Here is a 22,365-nt window from a genome sequence, read left to right as displayed (position 1 = left end):
AAATGCTCGTACACGATGACCCAGAAACTGTGCCCCCTCACACATCCCCACCCCAGTGCCCGGCGCACAGAAGGAGCTTCGTAAATGTTTCTCATGAGGAAATCAGGCTGAAGATGGTGGGGAAGGAAGAGAAGCACCCGTTCCAAATACACCTGCTTCCACGTTACATACAAAGGAAGCCTGTCTGGAATGCTCAGTTGGTTCGACTTAGAGCATCGTCCCAAAGCGCAGAGGTTGCTGGTTCAATCCCTAGTCAGGGCACATACAGGAGCAACTCACTGTTTCTGTCTCTCTTTCCCTCCCTCTCCTCTCTCACTGAAATCAATAAACTTTTTTTTTTCATTGAGAAAGAAAGAAAAAGAAGAAAGGGAAGGAGGGAAAGAAAAGATAAAAATAAGATGAAAAACAACCTAAATAGCTTGTACTATGGGGGGTGGTGGTAAATGCTCCCTTCTTTTATTGCTGGAATATTCCAAAGTGGGGGGTCAGTGAAATAAAGCCCATGGGCCATCTGTAGTCCACTGCTTATACATGTAAATAATGATTCATTGAGAACTGACCGTGAGTACCTTGAACTGCAAAGCAAGGGAATCCCACAGCGTGTTCTCTTCAGTGTCCAGCTTTTCCCACTCGGCATTACAGCTTACAGATCTGTTCTCCTTGTACTCGTAGCTCATTCTGTTCCACTGCTGTCTAGTATTGCATCGTCTGATTACAATTCATTACTATTATTATCCCCATTCTACATACGGGTAAACTGCAGCACAGCAGGCTCGAGGAAGTTGCCCAGGGACACCCAGCAGGTTCATGTTAGATCTGGGATTTAATCTCAGAGTTTGGGATAGTCTGTGCATTCCCCTCGCTCCCCTGTACAATGCTGCATCTCATGCTGTGATGAGGAAAACCCAGGCTGGGGCACAGCATCCAGCCTGGGGGCCGGGGAAGCTGAACTCAGAGCCAGGGTGTCCACCGGGCCTGGCAGATGTCCTAGTGATGAAAGCACTTGACCTCTGAAAACCATAGCTCACGGTCAGGGAGGTAACAGGGAGCAGTGCGGACTGTGGCAACGAAGGAGGAAGACAGCTGCTGGTATAGCTCCAAATAGTGCTGGCACGTGACATGCTGGCACAGGTTGTGGGGAGCCAGGACACAGCAGGCTGGCGTTTTTGGCCAGAGCCTATGCCAGGAGGTCAGCACCCAGCTGCCTTGGTTGTTAAAGAATTTGACTATTGCCCTGAAGTTTCTGTTTGAAAACACACACACACACACACACACACCATGGAAGTCTACCTTTTAAAGGCTCCTGGGGTTTTTTGATTATATTTTGGGGTTTGGTTTTTTTTTGTATTTTTCTGAACTGAGAAGTGGGGAGGCAGAGAGACAGACTCCCGCATGCGCCTGACCAGGATCCACCCGGCACGCCCACCAGGGGGCGATGCTCTGCCCATCTGGGGCATTGCTCTGTTGCAACCAGAGCCATTCTAGCGCCTGAGGCAGAGGCCATGTAACCATCCTCAGCACCCGGGCCAACTTTGCTCCAATGGAGCCTTGGCTGCGGGAGGGGAAGAGAGAGAGAGAGAGAGAAAGGAGAGGGGGAGGGGTGGAGAAGCAGATGGGCACTTCTCCTGTGTGCCCTGGCCGGGAATTGAACCTGGGACTTCCACACTCCAGGCCGACCCTCTACCACTGAGCTAGCTGGCCAGGGTCAAGGCTCCCAGTTTTCACCTGTTAATTCAGAAATTATTTTAAACTGGCACCAGCCAAAGAGAACCTCTGTGTGGTCTGAACTGGCCTGAATTGTTGTCAGCCCCATCTAAGGACCCAGAGGAGCTGGGGAGGCCAGCTGGATGCAGGTGGCAGGCACACGCCAGGGCTGGAGCTGAGGGGCACCCTGAGTCCAGGCCTGGGTTTCCTGCACAGAAAGGAAAAACAAACAGCACCCCAGCACAGCACATGGGGGCAGAGGTGGGCCGGGGGAGGGGGGGGGCGGTGCGTGCAGTGACTGACGTGTGCTGTGCCCCCTCCCCAGCACATGGGGGCAGAGGTGGGTCAGTGGGCGGTGCGTGCAGTGACTGACGTGTGCTGTGCCCCCCCCAGCACATGGGGGCAGAGGTGGGTCAGTGGGCGGTGCGTGCAGTGAGTGACGTGTGCTGTGCCCTCCCCAGCACATGGGGGCAGAGGTGGGTCAGTGGGCGGTGCGTGCAGTGACTGACGTGTGCTGTGCCCCCCCCAGCACATGGGGGCAGAGGTGGGTCAGTGGGCGGTGCGTGCAGTGAGTGACGTGTGCTGTCCCCCCCCAGCACATGGGGGCAGAGGTGGGTCAGTGGGCGGTGCGTGCAGTGAGTGACGTGTGCTATCCCCCTCTCTCCCCCCGCAGATCCTGGAGGAGAACATGAAGCTGGAGTGTAAGTGTCACGGGGTGTCAGGCTCCTGCACCACCAAGACGTGCTGGACCACGCTGCCGCAGTTCCGCGAGCTGGGCTACGTGCTCAAGGACAAGTACAACGAGGCGGTGCACGTGGAGCCCGTGCGCGCCAGCCGCAACAAGCGGCCCACCTTCCTGAAGATCAAGAAGCCGCTGTCGTACCGCAAGCCCATGGACACGGACCTGGTGTACATCGAGAAGTCGCCCAACTACTGCGAGGAGGACCCGGTGACGGGCAGCGTGGGCACACAGGGCCGCGCCTGCAACAAGACCGCCCCACAGGCCAGCGGCTGTGACCTCATGTGCTGCGGCCGCGGCTACAACACGCACCAGTACGCCCGCGTGTGGCAGTGCAACTGCAAATTCCACTGGTGCTGCTACGTCAAGTGCAACACCTGCAGCGAGCGCACGGAGGTGTACACGTGTAAGTGAGCCCCGCCCCGCAGCACCGGAGCGGGTCCCCCGTGGGGCGTGGGGTGCAGCGGTCTGTGCGCTGCTCTGCGTGCGCTGTGTCTGGACGCCCGGGCGCTTCCCAGGCCTGGGCCTGCGCGGGGAGCTGCGAGAAGGCTGAACTTGAACTTGTCTGTTCTGCTGTGCGGGCCCCTCCGGGGTTTCCCGCGGTTCCGGTGGGAACCTGCGCTCAGGAGTCCGCAGGGGCCAGGTGTCCAGTCCAGGCCCAGGGCTGCGCGCGCGCCCTGCAGCCTGCGGCCCTCCACTCGCGGCTGTAGCAGGAACCTGCCTGGACCCTTGCGCCTCCTCATAGCAATATTTAACAATTTATTCTGATTAAGAAAAAGAAAGAAAAGAATAATATTAATTTATTTAATTAAAAAGAATCCTCCCACTTCGTCGGGATCCGTTTTCTGCAAAGTGGACAGTGCGCTTTCTTTGCAGGAAGATGTTGCTGGATAGGAGCCGTGTTACCTGCCTGTACAGAACGAGTTTCTACGCAGATATTTCTGCTGGTTGATTCTGCCAGTACCCCCCCCCCCGCATTAGATATTCGAGTACATGGCAGGCACCCCTTACACGTATGTAGACACACACACACGCACACTTTTGTTTTTTTGCTGTTTGCTGCTACTCATCCAGACCATTAAGCTGGTCGACATTCAGAGACTTGTTTTTCAGCATCCATTCCTTCAGTTGTTCCCAGCTCCAACTCCATTAGAAACATCCAGTTTGGAATTTAGAGAAAGAGGAAAGATAATTAATAATAATAATAATTAAAAAACAAAATTCCCAGCAGTTTCCATCTTTTGGAAAGTGAGCCACTGGATAAGAGAATATTTTGTAAGAGACTATTTTTATACGAATGTTTTATTTATATCGAGTCTGACCGTGTCATTCCGTGGCCTGTGTTGCTGCTTCTTTGTTCCCGGACTTGCTTTGGGGTGAGGAGGGGTGGGGCCTGGGTGTGGAGTGGGGGTGGGGGTGGGGCTGAGGACCCTGTACAGACAGGGCTGGGTTTTCGAGGTCTGTGGGCCGAGTGGGCAGAAGCAGCAGTGGGTGCCTGGGCAGTGGATGCCTGGGCAGCGGCGTCATCGGTGTCACCTGGGAAAGGAGTGAGACCCCAGCACCGGACTAGGAAGCTCAGGCCTGTATTACAGCAGGGTCCCTGACAAGCCATGTGATGGGCAACTCTGTGCCCTCCGAGTTGTGTGGTCATCTCAGGGACTTGGTCAGTGCTGCTCGGCAGAGGTCAGCTCAGGGAGCCAACTGACTCCTCAGCAGGGCACCCTGCCATCGCCTTGTGCCCCCAAGGCGGGGTAAGGGTGAGCGGTCCTCATCAGTTAGAGGGTGGGGTTAGGGTGAGGTGTCATCACCAGTTAGAGGGCAGGGTGCCTGGGCGAGGGGTCCTCACCCCAGGAGCAGCTAGCAGGGCTTCCTGGATGGCACAGTCTCAGGGCAGCGGCCAGAGAGGGGTGTGGCTGAGGCCTCTGCTCTGGCCCCAGCCTCGTCCAGCTGTCTTCAAGGAGGCTGTGTGTGTGTGTGAGTGTGTGTGCATGTATGTATGTGAGACTTCACGGGTCTTCGGGTAGTCACGTGATTCTGTGCTTTCGTGTACCTCCGGGCTGCTGATATGTGTGTGTCTCATGTGCTCCTGTGGGTACCCAACCACCATCTGTCCATCTGGGGGCCTGCGTGTGTCTGCTTGGGGGCAGGGCTTGTGGTGTGGAGTCAAGACTATAGGGACCTTGGGCAATTGTGTTGAGCCACCTAGGGATGGCACCTCTGGACTCGATGCCCACGGACACTGGTTCAACTCAGGTGCCTCTGAGACCACAGCCCCTGTGCCTCAGCGCGGGGAGCCCCTCCATGTCTAGGCTGTATCGGACACTCCATTGTCAGCACCGGGCCTGGATCACAGCTGGACAAATAAAATGGCTGGACAGTTGGTTGATTTCTTCCCTTGGACCATTTTTTTCTTCTTTATTTGGGTGTCAGGATGGGTAGGCCTGTGAGGGAATGAGTGGATGATGGATGGATGAGTGGACAAGTAGATGGGTAGGTCAGTGGTTAAAGGAAGAGAAAAACACAGAAGTTTCTTGAAGCTGCCATGTCACAGTCTCTCTGCTTTAGAAAACATAAACATCTACTGTGAGCAAAGAGGCTTCCCCAGCCTGTCCCTCTGCTCCTGGCTGGCCTGCCACCCGAGAGCGAGGGGTTCTGACCAGCCTTCCTGGAGGATGGTTTAAGTTAACCTCATATACAAGATCCCAGAAATCACCCCTGTCTTCTCTTACTACTCAGGTGGGGAGTGGGCCTGACAGGAGGGCAGCTCGCTGGCTTGTGAGAATGGCAGGCTGGCTCCCAGCCATCAGGGGGCACTGTTAGTGACCAACCCTCCCTCCCAGGTGCCCAGTCCAGCTGTGCTCTGAGCCTCAGTTTCTCCATCCCTACAAGTGAGACAACAGTAACTGCATCACTGGACGGTTGTGAGGGCCCTCCCAGGGATGATTGTTACAAAGCAATGGATGGGTGCTAAACGTCATTATGATTAGATGGTTATTGTTACTATTATTACTGTTCTTTCCATGAAGTGGTAAGGTTCTTCAAACACAGCTTAGGATAATCAATATTTTGCTCTGTGTTAGGCAAAGGTCTTTTCCCCTTTTGCTTTATTCCTAAAGCAGCTTTCCAATAAAACTGACATTAAAAAGGCAAAACCTTAAGAGGGTGAATAAAAAAAAAGAAAATCAGAAGGCCTAAGGTCCAGGTGGACGACAACCGTGGGAGGTACCGCTCAACACGAACCCCTCACAGCCACGGGGGTGCACGGCGTCCTCAGAGCCCCTCACGGCCACGGGGGCGTACGGCCTCCTCAGAGCCCCTCACGGCCACGGGGGCGCACGGCCTCCTCAGAGCCCCTCACGGCCATGGGGTGCACGGCCTCCTCAGAGCCCCTCACGGCCACGGGGGCGCACGGCGTCCTCAGAGCCCCTCACGGCCACGGGGGCGCGCGGCCGCCTCAGAGCCCGACCCTCTGGAGGTTCAAGAAGGACTGAACGTCCTTTGTTTTGTTTTGTTTTACGTAAGATCTGCTTTTTTAATAATGTTAACAAACAGCATGAGGAGGGAGCAAAGCACAGTAGCGAGCTGAACTTGACCTTGGTGCCACCCATGTGTGGCCTGTCGCGGCCCAGATCCCTGTGTGAGTGACGGAGACCCTTAGGTCCAGAGTGGGACAAGGCCTCAGGCAAGGCCACACCACCCGCCGGGCAGAGGAGAGACCAGGGACGGGACTTGTGCCTCTTGGAAAGGCCCACACGTCACGTGGAGGACGGGGTGGCAGGGACGACGTCCTGCTTGCTGTGCCCGTGTACATGTGCGGGTGCAAGTGCGCTCACACCCACTGGACTCACCTTCTGAACTAGCCCGAGGCCTGTGCCCGGAGCCACTCTGCAGGGGTGCTCTGGTGGCCGGTCAAGGGGACCCCAGGGCTTCCCATTCTCCTACCCACACCCCTTCACTCAAGGGAACCCCTCAGCCAGACCCAGATCAGGAGTGGCCTGGGTTGATGTTTCCCCACCTGTGACGGAGCCGTCCCCTGCGATCTTCAAGGCGGGACTGTGACGTGTTTCCTGAGACCCCACCCCCGAGAAGCGAGGGACAAGGGCTGGAGGCTGGGCTGTCCCACAGAAGCCCATGGCACCCGACCCTGAGCCTTCTGTCACCTCCAGCAGAAGCTTAAGGAAGAGAGAGAGAAAGGGCTGTGGACCACCCTGGGCGCCCACGCCTGACACCGATTGTCATCGTCAACTTTTCCCACCTGACTGAGGGCGTCTGACAGGTCACTGGGGTCGGGCACTTCTTCCTGGGGGCGGGGGGGGGCACCTCACAGCCCCCGCACCTTCCTCACAGAGCCTGGCCACTGTCACCTTTCACCGGGAGGAGTGCCACCGCCGTCTCCAGGCCTCCGCTCATGTGCCGTCAAGCCCGCCTTCCGCGCTCTGGCTGGACCGATGCACTCCCTGCCTGCAGCCAGTTCCTCGGTGCCTGGCGGCCTGACCCTGGGCATGCTGGCGGCATCTCCTCTCGTCCCCCGCAGGGCGGAACACTGATGCCATGTGTGAGGGCATTGCCCTGCGCCGGGCCAGGTTCTAGCAATGTTCATGACGTCTCCCTCTGACCTCCACACCACACCTTGCACGCCTGTGCCTTGGCTGTGCGCTCTGCCGGGAGCACCCACCTTCCTTCCCTCCATCTGACTGACTCCTGAGCTTCTGAGGAGCCTTTCTGCGCTATTGCAGGAAAGATGGGAGCCGGAGCCCCCTGTGTGCAGGTGCAGCCCTGCGGTGGTTCCTGTCCTGAGCAGCTGGCATCGGAACCACACCCCCCTTCCAGAGCTCCAGAGCCACCTTCCTGCTACAGGCAGGGAGGTGAAGGGACTCACCCACACGAGTCACTGATCGGGCTCTGTGACCAGGAAGTGTATCAGTTAGCTATTGCCAAATAACAAACCACCCCCAGACTCAATAACTTCAAACGATCCTGTCATCGCTCCTAAGTTGGGCAGTTCTTCTGGTCTTGGCTGGATTCCCTCGGGCACCCGTGGTCAGCTGTGGTTTAGGTAGGTGACTGCTGATCTTGGCAGAACTCTGTCGTGTGTTTGAGGCCCATTGGCTACAGACTGGTCTGGAATGGCTTTACCTAGGATGGACGGGCCTCTGTCACATGATCTCATTCTCTAGTGGGCCCAAACCTGTGCACCTTGGAGAGGAAGAATTCCAAAAGCAGGAGCAGAAGCTCCCAGGCTTCTCGAGGCCCAGGGTCAGCACTGGCCCAGGTTAGCTCTGCTGCATCCTGTGGGCCGGAGCAAGTCGCGGGAGCAGCCCAGACTCTAGGGCAGGGGGAGTGAACCTTTTTATACCTACCGCCCACTTCTGTATCTCTGTTAGTAGTAACATTTTCTAACCGCCCACCGGTTCCACAGTCATGGTGATTTATAAAGTAGGGAAGTAACTTTACTTTATTAAGTTTATAAAGCAGAGTTACAGCAAGTTAAACCATATAATAATCATTACATACCAAGTACTTTATGTAGGGTTTTCACTAAGTTTGGCAGAATAAATCTGTATAAAACAACTTACTATAGTTAAATCTATCTTTTTATGTATACTTTGGTTGCTCCGCTCCCGCCCACCATGAAATCTGGAGCGTCCACTAGTGGGCAGTAGGGACCAGGTTGACCAGCACTGCTCTAGGGTCTGAAGGGGACTCTTTCTCACTGGGGTGGGGGCGGCTGCATAGTCACATAGCAACGGGTGTGGGACTGGGAAGGGACTCGCCACAGGACCAGTGAGCAGACACCCCTGTCTGCTGTCCTGAGCAGGACTGAGTCTTAGCACCGAGCACGTGGCAGGGGCACAGCCACTCTGTTTAATGGACCCCCCCCCCAGCCCTCCCTGGAGCCTTAGCTCCACCTGTCTGTCCGTCCCCTTGTTCCAGAATCCGTCTTAAGTCTTGTCTTCCTCTACCTCCCGTCCATCAGCAAATCCCAGTGACTGTGCTTCAAAATATTCCCAAATCTAACCACTCCGTCTGCACACCCACCAGCTGTCTGTGTGTCTGAGTCAGGCCAAACCTTGACCACGCTCTGGTCCTCTCTGTAGGCCACACTGCTGGACTGTCTCCCCGCCTCCCTGTGGGCTGTGCACCAGGGAGTGAGGGTGACGCGCTCCACTCCCAAGCCCACCTACGCCTCCTGTGCCTTCCACTTCGGGGAGGCTGTGAGGTGTGGGCAGTCGAGCTGCAGAAAAAGAGGTCCCTTGGTCCCTGCGTGGCCACCTGCTGGTCAGGAACACCCATGGGTAAGAAATGCATCTGTTGTGGGAAGTCCCTGACCTATGTAAGCTCACCTGTTACAGCACAGAGCCCGTCCCTAACTGGACTCCAGCCACAGTGGCCTTCTGTTCTTCCAACACACTAGCTTTCATCCTGCCCCTGGGCCTTTGCATGTGCTGTCCCCTCTGATTTTTTTTTAATACCTGGATTTTCCTGGTCAAAAAGATTTGACTCGGCCCTGGCCGGTTGGCTCAGTGGTAGAGCATCGGCCTGGCGTGCAGAAGTCCCGGGTTCGATTCCTGGCCAGGGCACACAGGAGAAACGCCCATCTGCTTCTCCACTCCTCCCCCTCTCCTTCCTCTCTGTCTCTCTCTTCCCCTCCTGCAGCTGAGGCTCCATTGGAGCAAAGATGGCACGGGCGCTGGGGATGGCTCCTTGGCCTCTGCCCCAGGCGCTAGAGTGCCTCTGGTTGCAACAGAGCTACGCCCCGGAATGGGCAGAGCATCGCCCCCTGGTGGGCGTGCTGGGTGGATCCCGGTCGGGTGCATGTGGGAGTCTGACTGCCTTCCCATTTCCAGCTTCAGAAAAATACAAAAAAAAAAAAAAAAGATTTGACTTAATGTCAGCTCTTCAATAGACCCTCCAAACTACCCGGGCTTAGAAACAATGATATGATTGTTTGAAGTCATTGAGTCTGGGGGTAATATGTTACTCAGCAATAGCTAACTGATACACTTTCCCATGCAGGCAAAGAGTCCTGGTCATAGAGCCCAGTCAGTGATTTGTGTGGGTGAGTCCCTTTCCCTTTCACCCTCTGCTTTTTTACTCTTTGGGGCACTTACCACTATCAGAAAATGATATTTCTCGTTCCTTCGAGGCTGTACAGTATCATGGTTAAGAGCCGGATGCCCTGTGTTCAAACCTGGCTCTGCTCTGTGCTGGCTGTGTGGTGTAGGGCCAAGAACTTAACCTGTCTGTGCCCGTGTGTCACTCACTGTTTACAAAGTGGGGTTCGCCACGTGAACTGTGAGACGCAGCGCCCGGTGCCCGGTGAGGGCCGTGGAGTGTGAGGTGTGGACGTTGCTGGTTTCTTAAGCTTCCCGGGGGCAGGACTTTGCCTGTCTTTGTTGCCGGCGGGTCCCCAGTGCACGGCACACATGAGAATGAATAAAGAGCTGGAGCCTTTTCCCAGACCCACCAGGCCCCTGCGGGGGTGAGGGGGGGGCAGGGCTCAAGGGGGGCAGCGTCTGAATCCAGAGCTGAGGGTCGAGCGGCGAGGGGCTGGCGCGGGGCGCAGAAACGGATCCAGTCCCCCTGATGTGGACGCAGGCACATCTCCATTCACAAGGTGGCTGCTGGTTGCCACAGCAACCGCCCCGGTCCCGGAAGAATGTGCCAGAGACAACGGAGACCCCGGGGGGCCCCCAGCTCAGTCCCCAGGATGGCGGGCTGCCTCCGACCCAGAGAAAGCATCACACCATAGGCTCACACATGCGCACACGCGCGCACACACACACACGCCTGTGGTTGCACATGGACACGGAGCAGGAGACACCCAGACACCTGCACACGCCCAGCGGGCTGCACACTGCCAAGGCTGGGACCCTCACCCAGGAGGTGGGGGCGCACACAGCTGCAGGGCCGGAGCCCCAGGCCAACCCTCACATGCGGCCACCGCCAGGGGTCCAGAGTCACGGCCCGAGGCCAGGACCCTCACCCAGGAGGTGGGGGCGCACACAGCTGCAGGGCCGCAGCCCCAGGCCAACCCTCACACGCGGCCACCGCCAGGGGTCCAGAGTCACGGCCCGAGGCCGGCCACAGACTGGGCAGCTTGTTTCACCTGGGAGGCCTTGGCTGGACCTTCCCCGCTCACCTGTGGTCCCTGGAGCTTTGAGGCCACAACTGTGCGTGTGCGTGTGCGTGGAGTGTGTGTGGTGGGGGGACAGGTGGGGGTCAGGCATGTGCAGGCTGGAGGAAGACCCAGCCCCGTCTCCCTCGGGAGGGAGGCCGTGCTCGGACTGGCGATGGCCGTGTCTGGGGAGAGACGACTTCTGCGGCCCCAGGAAGCACCGCTTGAGCTCCCGCCTTGCACAGAGGACTGTGCCCCAGAAAAGCCTCTGCTCTGGGCCCGGAGCTCTGGGGGCTCCAGCCGCAGCTCTGCCCCTGCTACAGTGTGGAGGTGGACAAGGCCCTGCGCCCGCTGAGCCCGGCACATCACTGCAGAGCACGGCTGGTTTCAGGTGGGGTTTCCCGAGCTGCCAGAGCACGGGCTGGTTTCAGGCGGGGTTTCCTGGGCTGCAGAGCACGGGCTGGTTTCAGGCGGGGTTTCCCGGGCTGCAGAGCACGGGCTGGTTTCAGGCGGGGTTTCCTGGGCTGCAGAGCACGGGCTGGTTTCAGGCAGGGTTTCCTGGGCTACAGAGCACGGGCTGGTTTCAGGCGGGGTTTCCCGGGCTGTCAGAGCACGGGCTGGTTTCAGGCGGGGTTTCCCGGGCTGCAGAGCACGGGCTGGTTTCAGGCAGGGTTTCCTGGGCTACAGAGCACGGGCTGGTTTCAGGCGAGGTTTCCAAGGCTGCAGAGTACAGGCTGGTTTCAGGCGGGGTTTCCCGGGCTGTCAGAGCACGGGCTGGTTTCAGGCGGGGTTTCCCGGGCTGTCAGAGCGGACAGTGGCGGCAGGGAGTACCCGCCATCCACCAGACTGCGCCCTGGGCTGCCTGCAGACCCCAGCCTGCCTTCAGTCCCCCTGCCGTCGGGGTTCTGGTGGTGACGGGGTGGGGTAGGCTCTGCCTAAAACAGGCCTCCGACAGGGTTCCGAAAGTGCAGCCCCCAGACCTCTCTCGGGGGACCAGGTGGTCGACAAACTGCGGCTGTTTCCGTGGGAACGCCAGGCGGTGAGCCTTTTCCACACTCGTCCCCTCCCCGGTGCCCAGTGAGTGCCCAGAGGCCCCGGGACACATGCGGCACCGTAGCCACTGAGCACAGAGGCAGGTGTGACAGCCAGGAGACCCGATGAAATGGAGAACAATGCTCTTCCCGCCTGGTTTTGCCTGACTTGACTGGTTTTAAAACAACAAAAACAAAAAAGCTCTTTTCCATGAAGAATGTGTTATTTGTGTCAACATCGTGGGTTCTTATCCTGCTGAGCAAATTAATACATAAACGTCTGGGTTTTCTCCGCTTTCCTCTCTATCTCTGTAAACACAGAGAGGCGTGCACAGCGGCAGCAGCTTTGGGTCTGCCACAATCTGTGAAAGTGAGGGGGTGTCCTGAGACCCTCCCACCCCCGAGGGAGACCTGCTTCCTTGAGGTTCATGGCTACGACCCTCGTCCAGGGTCCGGGAGCCATCAGCCTCGGGAGCCAGGGCTGGGTCCTGGCTGTGTACCAGGCCCCATTCGAGGGGCTTCAGAAGGGTCTTCTCAGGGAACCCCCAGCCCCACCTTGTGGCCAAGGTGCTGTGTAGACCAAGGGGAGAAGTTCAGGCCGAGTTTCCAATCACCCCACGAGGCAGTGGAGCCAGGAGGTGGCAGACTCATGACTGAAACCCAGGCAGTCAGACCTGAGAGGTAACCCCCTCACCCCCACACAAACCCCACCACCCCTGCCCCTCGCTATGAGCCATGGGTTGCGAGATAAATTAAAAGACGCCCATTGCTATTTGAATTTCCGACAAGCAACAACAACGATGAAACGTGTGAGGTAAGTGTGTGCCAGACATTGCACAGGATACAGAATTCTTACGCTGTCGTAAGAATAGCTTGTTTATCTGAACTTGACATTTAAGTTCAGCATCCCACCCCCTTAGCTAGTCAGGCCTACGACAAGAGGTAGTCCCAGAGTGGCTGCAATCTATCTACCCCATCCCACCCCTGCCACCATCCCACCCAAAACAAGCTTCCCTCCTTCTGCCTCTGCACCCCACCCCCGCCCCACCCCAGGTAACAGAGAAGGACTGGATTGCCTGTAGCCTCGCTCTGACCCCGTCTGGCCTCCAGCGGGCACGGCTGGAGAGCTGCCACTCAGCCACAGCATCTGGAAGGTCCACAGGCCCTGGGGCTATCCCCCCCGCCCCACAGGGACACCCATTTTACAGACAAGGAGACTGAGGCTTGGTTCCCAGGGCCTGTTGTCTAACAGTTGTTTAGACATCCGGGATGTCAGGACCCTCCTCTCCACAGGGACATCTGTCCTCTGCTCAGAAGAGCCCCCAGCCCACCTGCCGGCGGGCAGCCCACACCTGGGTCGGCGCAGAGAGGTGACGGAGAGCAGAACATGGTGACCCCGCCCGGCCGCTGGAAGGCAGCCAGGGCCACAGCTCCCTCAGGGACGTGGTGGCCACTGGGTCAGGGTGCCCGCAGTGGACTTTCTCACTTAAAATGGTTACTTCCCTGAGCGAGATCCTCTCTCCCCAACCTGGCCCTCTTCTCGGCCCGGCTTCATTTGTCCCCTTTGATGTCTGAGGGGTCCATCCGTGCCCGTGGCTGAGCACCACCTGCGGCAGACAAGGCGCCGGGACGTCAGGAGCCCCAGCGAGCGGCACTCAGCAGAGAATAGACAGCGGAGTTCAGACAGGGTGGTAGAGGCGTCGAGAGTGTAGGTCTGGGTTTCAGACACTGCGAGCTGTGTGACCCTGGGCAGGTTGCTTCCCCTCTCTGGGCCTCAGCCTCCACTTCCTACTATCGAGGGTTAGTTAGTGTGTGGCAGGCCCTCTTCTAAGCACTTCCACACATCCTCTCCTGCGGTCCTCACAGCGTAAGGTAGCTGCTGCTACCAGCCTGAGCCTGTGCATCCCCCGGGACTGCGGGGACGGAGGGCCATCCACTGGGGCACTTGAGCAACGGAACTTCATTCCTGGCAGGCTGGAGGCCGGAAGTCCAAAGTCAAGGCATCGGCCGGGTGGGTCCTCCTGAGGCTGTGAGGGAACCCTCTGTTCTGAACACCGCTCTCTCCCCGGCTCCGAGGGTGTGGTACAAATCTCTGGGTCCAAATGTCCCCCTTTTATGAGGACATCTTGGATCAGAGCCCACACTAATGAACTCCTTTTAAATCTCCCCCCTCCAGCCCCTGGTATTCCTAGCTGTCCCAGCCTCCAGTACCTCTCTGGACGTCTCTGACCACTGTGCTTCTGTCTCTCGTGCTGGACAGTAGCTGCCTCCCCCACCAGGCTGGGACCATGCCTGACCCTGACCCCGGTCCAGTTCCCACACAGGGCCGGGCCCTCTGGGCTCACTACATGCTTAGTGGATAGATGAATGAATGAATGAAGGATTGATTAATTCATCAAGGACCAGGCCTTTCTTTTCTTCCCTGTTGGGCTCTGAAGTGTTCAGAGTCAGGGGCTATTTCCTTCTGCTCCGAGGGCCACGCTCTCAGCACCTGCCCCACCTGAGCAGGCCCTAATGAATGTTTGTTGATTGACTAATGGAAACAGACCTTTGCTGTTCCCTCTGTCTGGAATGCTCTTCCCCCCAGACAGACACCCCCTGAAGGGCACCCAAGTTATGCTGCCTTTTGGGATGTTGATTTTAACCTGGTGCATTACGAGACAAGAAGCAGAAAGAACCTTCGACCCTCCCTTGCTTTCCTGCCTAAGATGGAAAGACCCGGCCTGAGGGAGGAAATCTTAGGGTGTTCTCCAATCTGAATCGAGTCTGGTGGGCGGGAGGGTGACAGCAGATCACCCTCTGGGTCCCGTTGCTCCTGGGTCGCCTAGCAGCACCTACCTGTCAGGTGTGTTCTGTGCTTCCCGATTACCTGTGAATAATCATTTATTCTCATTTATTTTGAAATCAAAGACCCATCCCCCCCCCCCCTTTTCTACTTTGTTCAAAACGTCACAAGTACCAGTGCTGCCTCCCTGTCCTTGGAAGGTTCATGCCCATGTGATCTCCCCGTGCGCACCTGTTAGAATGCGACTTTCTCCGGTGTATCTGCCTCCGTTAATTTGATTATTAGCCCGGCCGAAAGAACGAGAACCTCTTCGAGTTCACCTTCAAGTCTGTGCTCGAACGTTACCTTTGCAACGAGGCCCGAAACCCTTCTTAAAGTCAAAAATGCCGTTTTCCTTCTAGAAATCTGACCTCCCTCCCTTGGCGCTGTTTCCACCGCCGCACTTGGGATATTGTGCGCTCCCTTACGCCGTTGACTGTTCGTTGTCTGTGTTCCCACCATCACCATAAAGAATGTATTTTTTTTTAATACCCAGAGTGTTTTGATCCACAGTTTTGTGTCATTTCTCTCAACGCCTACGAGAGCATCTGGCGCTTAGTAGCTGTTCGCTAAACACTCGCTGAATAAGGAAATGCCGGTGACTGCTGTCGACACCTTGATCTCTCTGAGCCCCAGAAGTAAAGTAAGAATAACAACAATAATTATATGACAATAATCATAAGAATAGGAACAATAATCAGAGTGATGAAGACGGTTGGGTGGGGCAGCGGTCATGGGCATGTTTACAAATATCTGTCCATCCTTCATGCACACAGTGGGACCCTGCCTAGGGCCCCCCTGGGGGGTGGCCATGTGACTCGCTTTGGCCAATCAGAATGGAAGAGGAAGAGATGGGTTTCTTTCCCAGACGGGGGTCCTTTAAGAGACAGTAGCAACTCCTCACACCCCGGTCCCCTCTGACCCTCTGCCGCAGGGACTGACCACGTCCCCCCACTGGGGGCGGGGGAGTGCTCCGCCCGCCTGACCCAGTGAGCGCGCAGGGCAAAGCCACGGCTGAGAGCCATTGTGGACGGGCTGCACATGGGAGAAAGGAACTTTTGTTGTTTTAAGCCGCTAGGATCTGGGGCTTTTGTTACTGCGGCATAACTTGGCCTGTCCCGACTGCCGGTCCTGACAGATCAGATCCGGCTGAGCTCCCGGGTGACCCTGGGGGCTCCTGCCCCTTTGCTCTGGGGGGTGGGAGAGGGGAGGGCGGACCTGCACCAAGAACAATGACGGTGGCTTTATCAGCGTTGTCTGTCTAATGACCCAAAGTGTCCCATCGTATGGTCATCATGCCCAAACCAGGCTCTCACGGCTGCAGTCCCTCCGGTGTACAAAGAGGTGAGACATTTGCCCAGGGAGCAGGGAGGTGGCCAGGCCAGGACTTGAGCCCAAGCAGACCAGCCCCACCGGGTGGACTCTCCCCAGGGAGCCATGCTGTAAGGGTCTCTTGTCCCCACCCCTGTCATTCTTGGGTCCCCGTTGCCAGCTGGAGGCCTGGCCTCCCTGTCCCACGTGGGCCCAGGCTGCAGGCAGGGGGTGCCAGGTCCTAGTACCCTTGCAAAGACAGTTATGAGGGAGGGGGTCTGCCAGTCACTGAGGGGCTGGGGTCTGACAGGCACCAGGACACAGACTGTGAGCCCTACACAGGCCCCACGCATCCGTGTGGGAGTTAACCCCCCTCCGGGGCTCTCTGTCTCTCTCATAAAGAGCACCATGCGCTCCTGGCCCCTGACCAGGCGCCATCGCTTGGGTTGGAGAGTGACCCTCTGGTTTCACAATGGGGGGGCCAGAGGCCCCCCGGGAAGGCAGGGGCTCAACCAAGACCACCCAGCAGCGATGGGACCTCAGCATGCCTAGATTTCACTTTAGGAAAACCAGTTTCTGTGATTCGACACGCCCCCTCTGAGAGCCGTCCCTATTTAAATGTGGGGTTGGCGATGAGGAATCTCCCCAGTGGGGAGAAAGGAGAGAGACATCTGCTGTGCCCGGAGCCTGGGACTCCCCAGGAACACCCCCCACAGTCGCTGGGGGGGGGGGCGGGGAGTTCAGGGCAGGGAGTCTGAAGGCGCCCAGCAGAGCGGCCCTGTATCTGAGGTCACAGCACTGCTGGGGAGGGGCCCAGCCAGCATGCGCACCTGGGCTCCCCACGCGCACCTGGGCTCCCCACGGGAGCGGGGGGCTCCCCCAGCCAGCACACACACCTGGGCTCCCCACAGGAGCCGGGGCTCCCCCAGCCAGCATGCACACCTGGGCTCCCCACGCGCACCGGGGCTCCCCCAGTCAGCACACACACCTGGGCTCCCCCAGCCAGCACGCACTCCTGGGCTCCCCACAGGAGCCAGGGCTCCCCCAGCCGGCACACACACCTGGGCTCCCCCAGCCAGCACGCACTCCTGGGCTCCCCCAGCCAGCACGCACTCCTGGGCTCCCCACGAGAGCCAGGGCTCCCCCAGCCAGCACGCACTCCTGGGCTCCCTATGGGAACCAGGGCTCCCCCAGCCAGCACACACACCTGGGCTCCCCACGAGAACCAGGGCTCCCCCAGCCAGCACGCGCACCGGGGCTCCCCACGGGAACCAGGGCTCCCCCAGCCAGCACACACACCTGGGCTCCCCACGGGAACCAGGGCTCCCCCAGCCAGCACGCGCACCGGGGCTCCCCACGGGAGCCAGGGCTCATCCTGCAAGAGCAGGTCCCGCCTGGCAACCGCCGTCTCTACAAAAGCTGCCCCTGCAGGGGTGGGAAACTGAGTCCGGAGCTGAGAACCCCCCCCCCCCCCCCACCCAGCATGGCAGTTTAGGGAGAGGCAGAGTCGCGCAGACGTTAGCTCCTGGCTCTCAATGACTCGGGCCAGGGCTCCCAGCCTCAGCCTCAGCCTCAGCCTCCTGGACGGTACAGGGGTCATCCCTCCCCGAGTGACGGGAACACAGGCACTGTCCCAGTGGAGCCTACGTAGAAGCTCTACTCGATCAGGCGTCCCTGATTCGACTTCCCCGTGCAGTGGGACACTCCCGCTGGTCAGCAGGGCTGGCAGCCTCCCCGAGACTGCTCTCGAGGCAGCTATGAGGATGCTACTGATAAGTGCTGACACTAACTGCCACCGGAGGAAAGACATGACTGACACATAAATTAGTTGCAATAATCACACAGGCCATTTATTACTCACAAATCCTTCTGGCGTGCCTGGGTACAGCTTAAGGGGGCCCTGTTGACGTGTTCCTCAAGGCTGTCTTTGGTCAGAGCTCAGAGCAGCGTGGACACAGTTCACGTTCACGTTGGAGTCTGGGCGACTACTGCAGCAGGGGGCCCCTCAGCTTTAGTACCTTCTCTGGCCAATGCCTTCTAACAGGTGTCAATCTACATGATTATCACCTCAAACCACCTTTTTGGGAATTCCTCCCAGGGAGTCCCTTTTATGTTAATCTACTGAAATGTCACATCAAGCCACTTTTAAGGTGTTCCTAGGGAAGCTCCTTGTTTATGTTAACCTACAGAGTTATGACATCAAGCCACCTCTTATCTATGTATAACTGCACTCACACACTAACTGGGCCTTGCTCGAAAGGCAGTCTGTTTATCACATCTGCACACACTACACTAATTCCTATCCAGACGGCATAACTTTAATTTCCTTAATTAATTTTAATATTATCTTAATTACTTTATATATCTTCCATATTTTTTTATATTTCTATATATTTAATTACTATAACATTATATTACTATAACAGGTACCCACAAAGCTCGCTGTCCTAAGGAGTACTGTAGGGTGTCTCCTCGGGGTCTTGCATTCCCTGCTATCTAGGGACCTGTGACAGTGTCCCGGGAAATGTTCTCAGGAGCGGAATTGCTGAGTCACAGGCGGGACAGGTACTCAGGAGCGGGATTGCTGAGTCACAGGAGGGATATGTTCTCAGGAGCGGAATTGCTGAGTCACAGGCGGGACAGGTACTCAGGAGCGGGATTGCTGAGTCACAGGCGGGACAGGTACTCAGGAGCGGGATTGCTGAGTCACAGGAGGGATATGTTCTCAGGAGCGGGATTGCTGAGTCACAGGCGGGACAGGTACTCAGGAGCAGGATTGCTGAGTAACAGGCGGGATATGTTCTCAGGACGGGATTGCTGAGTCACAGGAGGGACAGGTACTCAGGAGCGGGATTGCTGAGTCATAGGCGGGACAGGTACTCAGGAGCGGGATTGCTGAGTCACGGGTAAATATCATCCTGCTAGGTGGTTCTCCTGGTTGGCGACACCACCTGCTGTCCCCCACACGAGGCACCAGGTCCTCTCTGCTCATGCCCCTGCCAGCACCTGGCAGGACCCAGCACACCAAGTCCTGCTGGTTTAATTGAGACGTAAACTGGTCTGTGTGGCTCTCTGGTTGCGGACAGGCTTGCCCGTCTCTTGCTATGTGTATTGGCCCCATCCGTCTCCTCGTCTGTAAACGGCGTGTTTGCACGCCTCGGCCCGTTTCCCGCTGGGGCCACAGCCTGAGAAACCTTCCCCGAGCCTCCTACGTGGCCGACTTCCCTGCCCCGCAGACCCGTCTCCCGGGAAGTGGGCACCGGCCGTGTGTGTGCAGGCTCCCTGGGTCCCTGCAGCGTCCCGGGCTCCGCCTCTCCTGGGCACAGGTGGACTGGGCTGTGCTGCCCTCTCACCCCTGTGCACCCTTCTGCCTCATCCATTCGTGTGCTGGTTCCCATCACAGTCAGAACGATGTCCCACCCCCTCACGTGGCCACAGGGTCCACAGAGTCTGGCTCCTGGTGTCCCCTCTCCTGAGGCCTCTCTTGCTGGCTGGAGCCAGGCCTTCCGGCTTGGGTTTGACCTGCCATCCTCTTCCCCATCTTCAGGGGCTCCACATGCCCCCCATTCCAGGTGGGTGTCTGTTCAGAAGTCGCCTCCTCACGGACGCCCGCCTACATACCCTGCCTAAATGTTGGTTCATGGCTGACCCCAAACCCAGGTCTCTCTCATTCTGGCATGGACCAGTGCTGCTCACTAAGTCATACGTATTTGTGTTTCGTGGTGGTTAGAGGTGGGGCAGCTGGGGAGTGCCAAGTCCACAGTGGGCAGAGTGGCCCCTGGGTGGGGCCTGAGCTGACCCCCTACACTCTCCCCAGCACCATCCTGACAGAGTTCCTAGGGTAGTTGTTAACTCAAGTCCCACCTGGATACTCAGGATGTCCCCCAACTCCTGTCCTGAGCCCCTCTGTGCACTTTTTTCTTCTTTTCCAAGTGAGAGGAAGGGAGCTAGAGAGATAGACTCCCACAAGTTCCCCGACCAGGATCCACCTAGCTACCCCATCTGGGGCCAACGCTTTGCCCATCTGGGGCCGTGCTCACAACCAAGCTATTTTTAACACCTGAGGTGGAGGCTCCATGGAGCCATCCTCAGTGCCTGGGGCTAATGTGCTTGAACCAATCGAGCCATGGCTGCAGGAGGAAAAGAGACAGAGGGGGGAGAGGGAGAGGAAAGCAGATGGTCTCTTCTCCTGTGTGCCCTGACCAGGAAATTGAACCCGGGACATCCACATGCTGGGCCAACGCTCTACCACTGAGCCAACTGGCCAGGGCCCCCCTGCCTACTTGTAAGTCACGGCACTTACTTAGCACAGGAGAGGGTGCTGGGCGAGGAAGCAGAGAGGCCCCGAGGGCTGCGTTCACCAACTCAGAGCAGAGCCTCCCCTGCAGGTGCTGGTCCTCCTGCACCCATGAGATGCTTCCAGGACATTCTTTGGGCACCAGGAGTCCGTGTGGACGGCATCACATCAGACCTGTGCAGGGAGGAAGCAAGTGGACCCCGTCCACCTCTCCTGCCCTGCCAGCCACCTCTTCAGGGGAGCCACGAGGCGGCAGGGGCCCAGGACCAGCCGCCGGCCAGCAGGGCCATCCGCCACACGTCTCTCTCCCCCAGCGGACTGCGAGGAGCCATCTCCTCCGGCGTGAGCACGGGGATGCCTGGGCGTCACCTCGGGAGCAGCTGGAGTTACCAGCAGGAACAGGAGGACTGGGCCGTGCCCGTCTCATTAGCCGGAAGCGCGCGCCTGACGCAGTGTCCCTGCGGGAACCTGTAATGGGACCACGCAGCCGGGCTCTCTCTCAAGGGACAGTCCCCTCCAGGGGCTTGTCTTAGGGCAAGGAAAGACATTCTTTTTCTTTATATTTTGTTTTATTTTTATTTTTTTAGCGAGCGAGCGAGCAAGAGACTGGAAGGTAGAGAGATGAGAAGCATCAACTCATAGTTATAGCACCTTAGCTGTTCATTGATTGCTTTCTCAGATGTGCCTTGATTGGGGGGGCTCAAGCTGAGCCAGTGACTGACCCCTTGCTCAAGCCAGCAACCTTGGGGTCATGTCTATGATCCCACACTCCAGCTGGATGAGCCCACACTCGTACTGGCACCCTCAGGGTTTTGAACCTGGGACCTCAGCATCCCAGGTCAATGCTCTATCCACTGCGCCACCACCTGGTCAGGCTGTTTCTTTCTTCTTTTTTTTTTTTTTCATTTTTCTGAAGCTGGAAACAGGGAGAGACAGTCAGACAGACTCCCACATGCGCCTGACCAGGATCCACCCAGCACGCTCACCAGGGGCGATGCTCTGCCCACCAGAGGGCGATGCTCTGCCCATCCTGGGCGTCGCCATGTTGCGACCAGAGCCACTCTAGCGCCTGAGGCAGAGGCCACAGAGCCATCCCCAGCGCCCAGGCCATCTTTGCTCCAATGGAGCCTTGGCTGTGGGAGGGGAAGAGAGAGACAGAGAGGAAGGCGCGGCGGAGGGGTGGAGAAGCAAATGGGCGCTTCTCCCGTGTGCCCTGGCCGGGAATCAAACCCGAGTCCTCCGCACGCTAGGCCGACGCTCTACCGCTGAGCCAACCAGCCAGGGCCTGTTTCTTTATATTCTACACATATTTTTTTTCTTCTTTTTATATATTTTAATAGCAAAAGTAATACATGTTCTCTAGTGTGAAAACACACGGGAGCTCTAAAATAAAAGACGAAAACATGCCCGTCTCCTCCAAAGCCTTCCTCTCCACTGGGAGCAGGACGCTGTCCCCGTGAATGCAGACGGGGACCCCTCGACCTCACTGCTTGCCTGCACTGCAAGGTGTGTCCTGAACGTCACAGCACACACAAGCTGACTGGCTGCCCCCCCCACCCCCGTTTGAATCGGGAGAGAGTGTCGCACAGCAGGGAGGCAGCCATGCTCATCTCATCCACCCCCTGGTGGGTGGGCATCATTCCATTCGCTTTTCCACCACCACACGCAACCTTGTTACGAAGATCCTTGACTGTCTTTCGTTCTGCGCCGGTGTAAGCCTCTCTGTGAGACGCATGTCCTGGACGTGGGGCTTCCGGGTCTCACGGGTGGTGGCGGTTTTCACACTGTGATCGATTCCCCCAGTGCAGGGAGCTGACCCCCCACCCCCACCCCTGGGGCAGCTCTGCATAAGCCCTGCCGGAGCTTAGCTTTGCTCCAGGAAATTCGAAGCACTGTTAAACAACCACCCAGCAGGGCACCACACAGAGGGGCTTCCTCCCACCCCTACCCAAGTTCTGGGTTGCCATGGACAACCTTTCATTCCTTCCCACTGGCTGATTTTATTTCTGGACAATCCTTCCTGGGGGCTGATCCTGGCTGGGATCTGTGTGAGTTTCCTCCGCAGCCAGCCAAGGTGTGACGTCCCCTCTACGGGGGTCTGCAGGGGCCGGGGCGGGGGGGGGGGGCCGGGACAGGAGCCGCCTCCAGCCAAACACCCGGCTTGAGGATGGAAACTGACCCCCAGCTCTGTGCTTCCCTGGGAAGGCGTCGTGAGTCCACATGAGAGAGAGAGAGAGAGCACAGCCCCAGAGCATCAGGGATGCTGTTTGTCACCAGATGTTGGGAGGCAGGGGTGCTAATTTATGCAAGCAAGCAGGAAGGGGAAGCTGGGGAGGGGAG

General features: G+C 57.7%; 1 protein-coding gene and 1 long non-coding RNA gene across 2 annotated transcripts in view; one reads left to right on the top strand and one right to left on the bottom strand.

The window, feature by feature from the left end:
- Positions 1 to 3,165, top strand: part of WNT7A (Wnt family member 7A) — a 58,835-nt gene extending 55,670 nt beyond the window's left edge. The window contains exon 4 of the mRNA XM_066347362.1: positions 2,378 to 3,165. Within this exon, the coding sequence (XP_066203459.1) occupies positions 2,378 to 2,857 (480 nt within the window). The 3' untranslated portion in view covers positions 2,858 to 3,165. The remainder of the gene's footprint in view (positions 1 to 2,377) is intronic.
- The window catches only part of LOC136379798 (uncharacterized), a 555,021-nt gene that overhangs the window by 506,545 nt on the left and 26,111 nt on the right, over positions 1 to 22,365 (bottom strand). The gene's annotated exons all lie outside the window — the stretch shown is intronic.

Source organism: Saccopteryx leptura, chromosome 8 (assembly GCF_036850995.1).
Source record: "Saccopteryx leptura isolate mSacLep1 chromosome 8, mSacLep1_pri_phased_curated, whole genome shotgun sequence".
Lineage (NCBI taxonomy): Eukaryota > Metazoa > Chordata > Mammalia > Chiroptera > Emballonuridae > Saccopteryx > Saccopteryx leptura.
The sequence above is the reverse complement of the archived record's forward strand: the minus strand, read 5'-3'. Positions and strand labels throughout refer to the sequence as shown.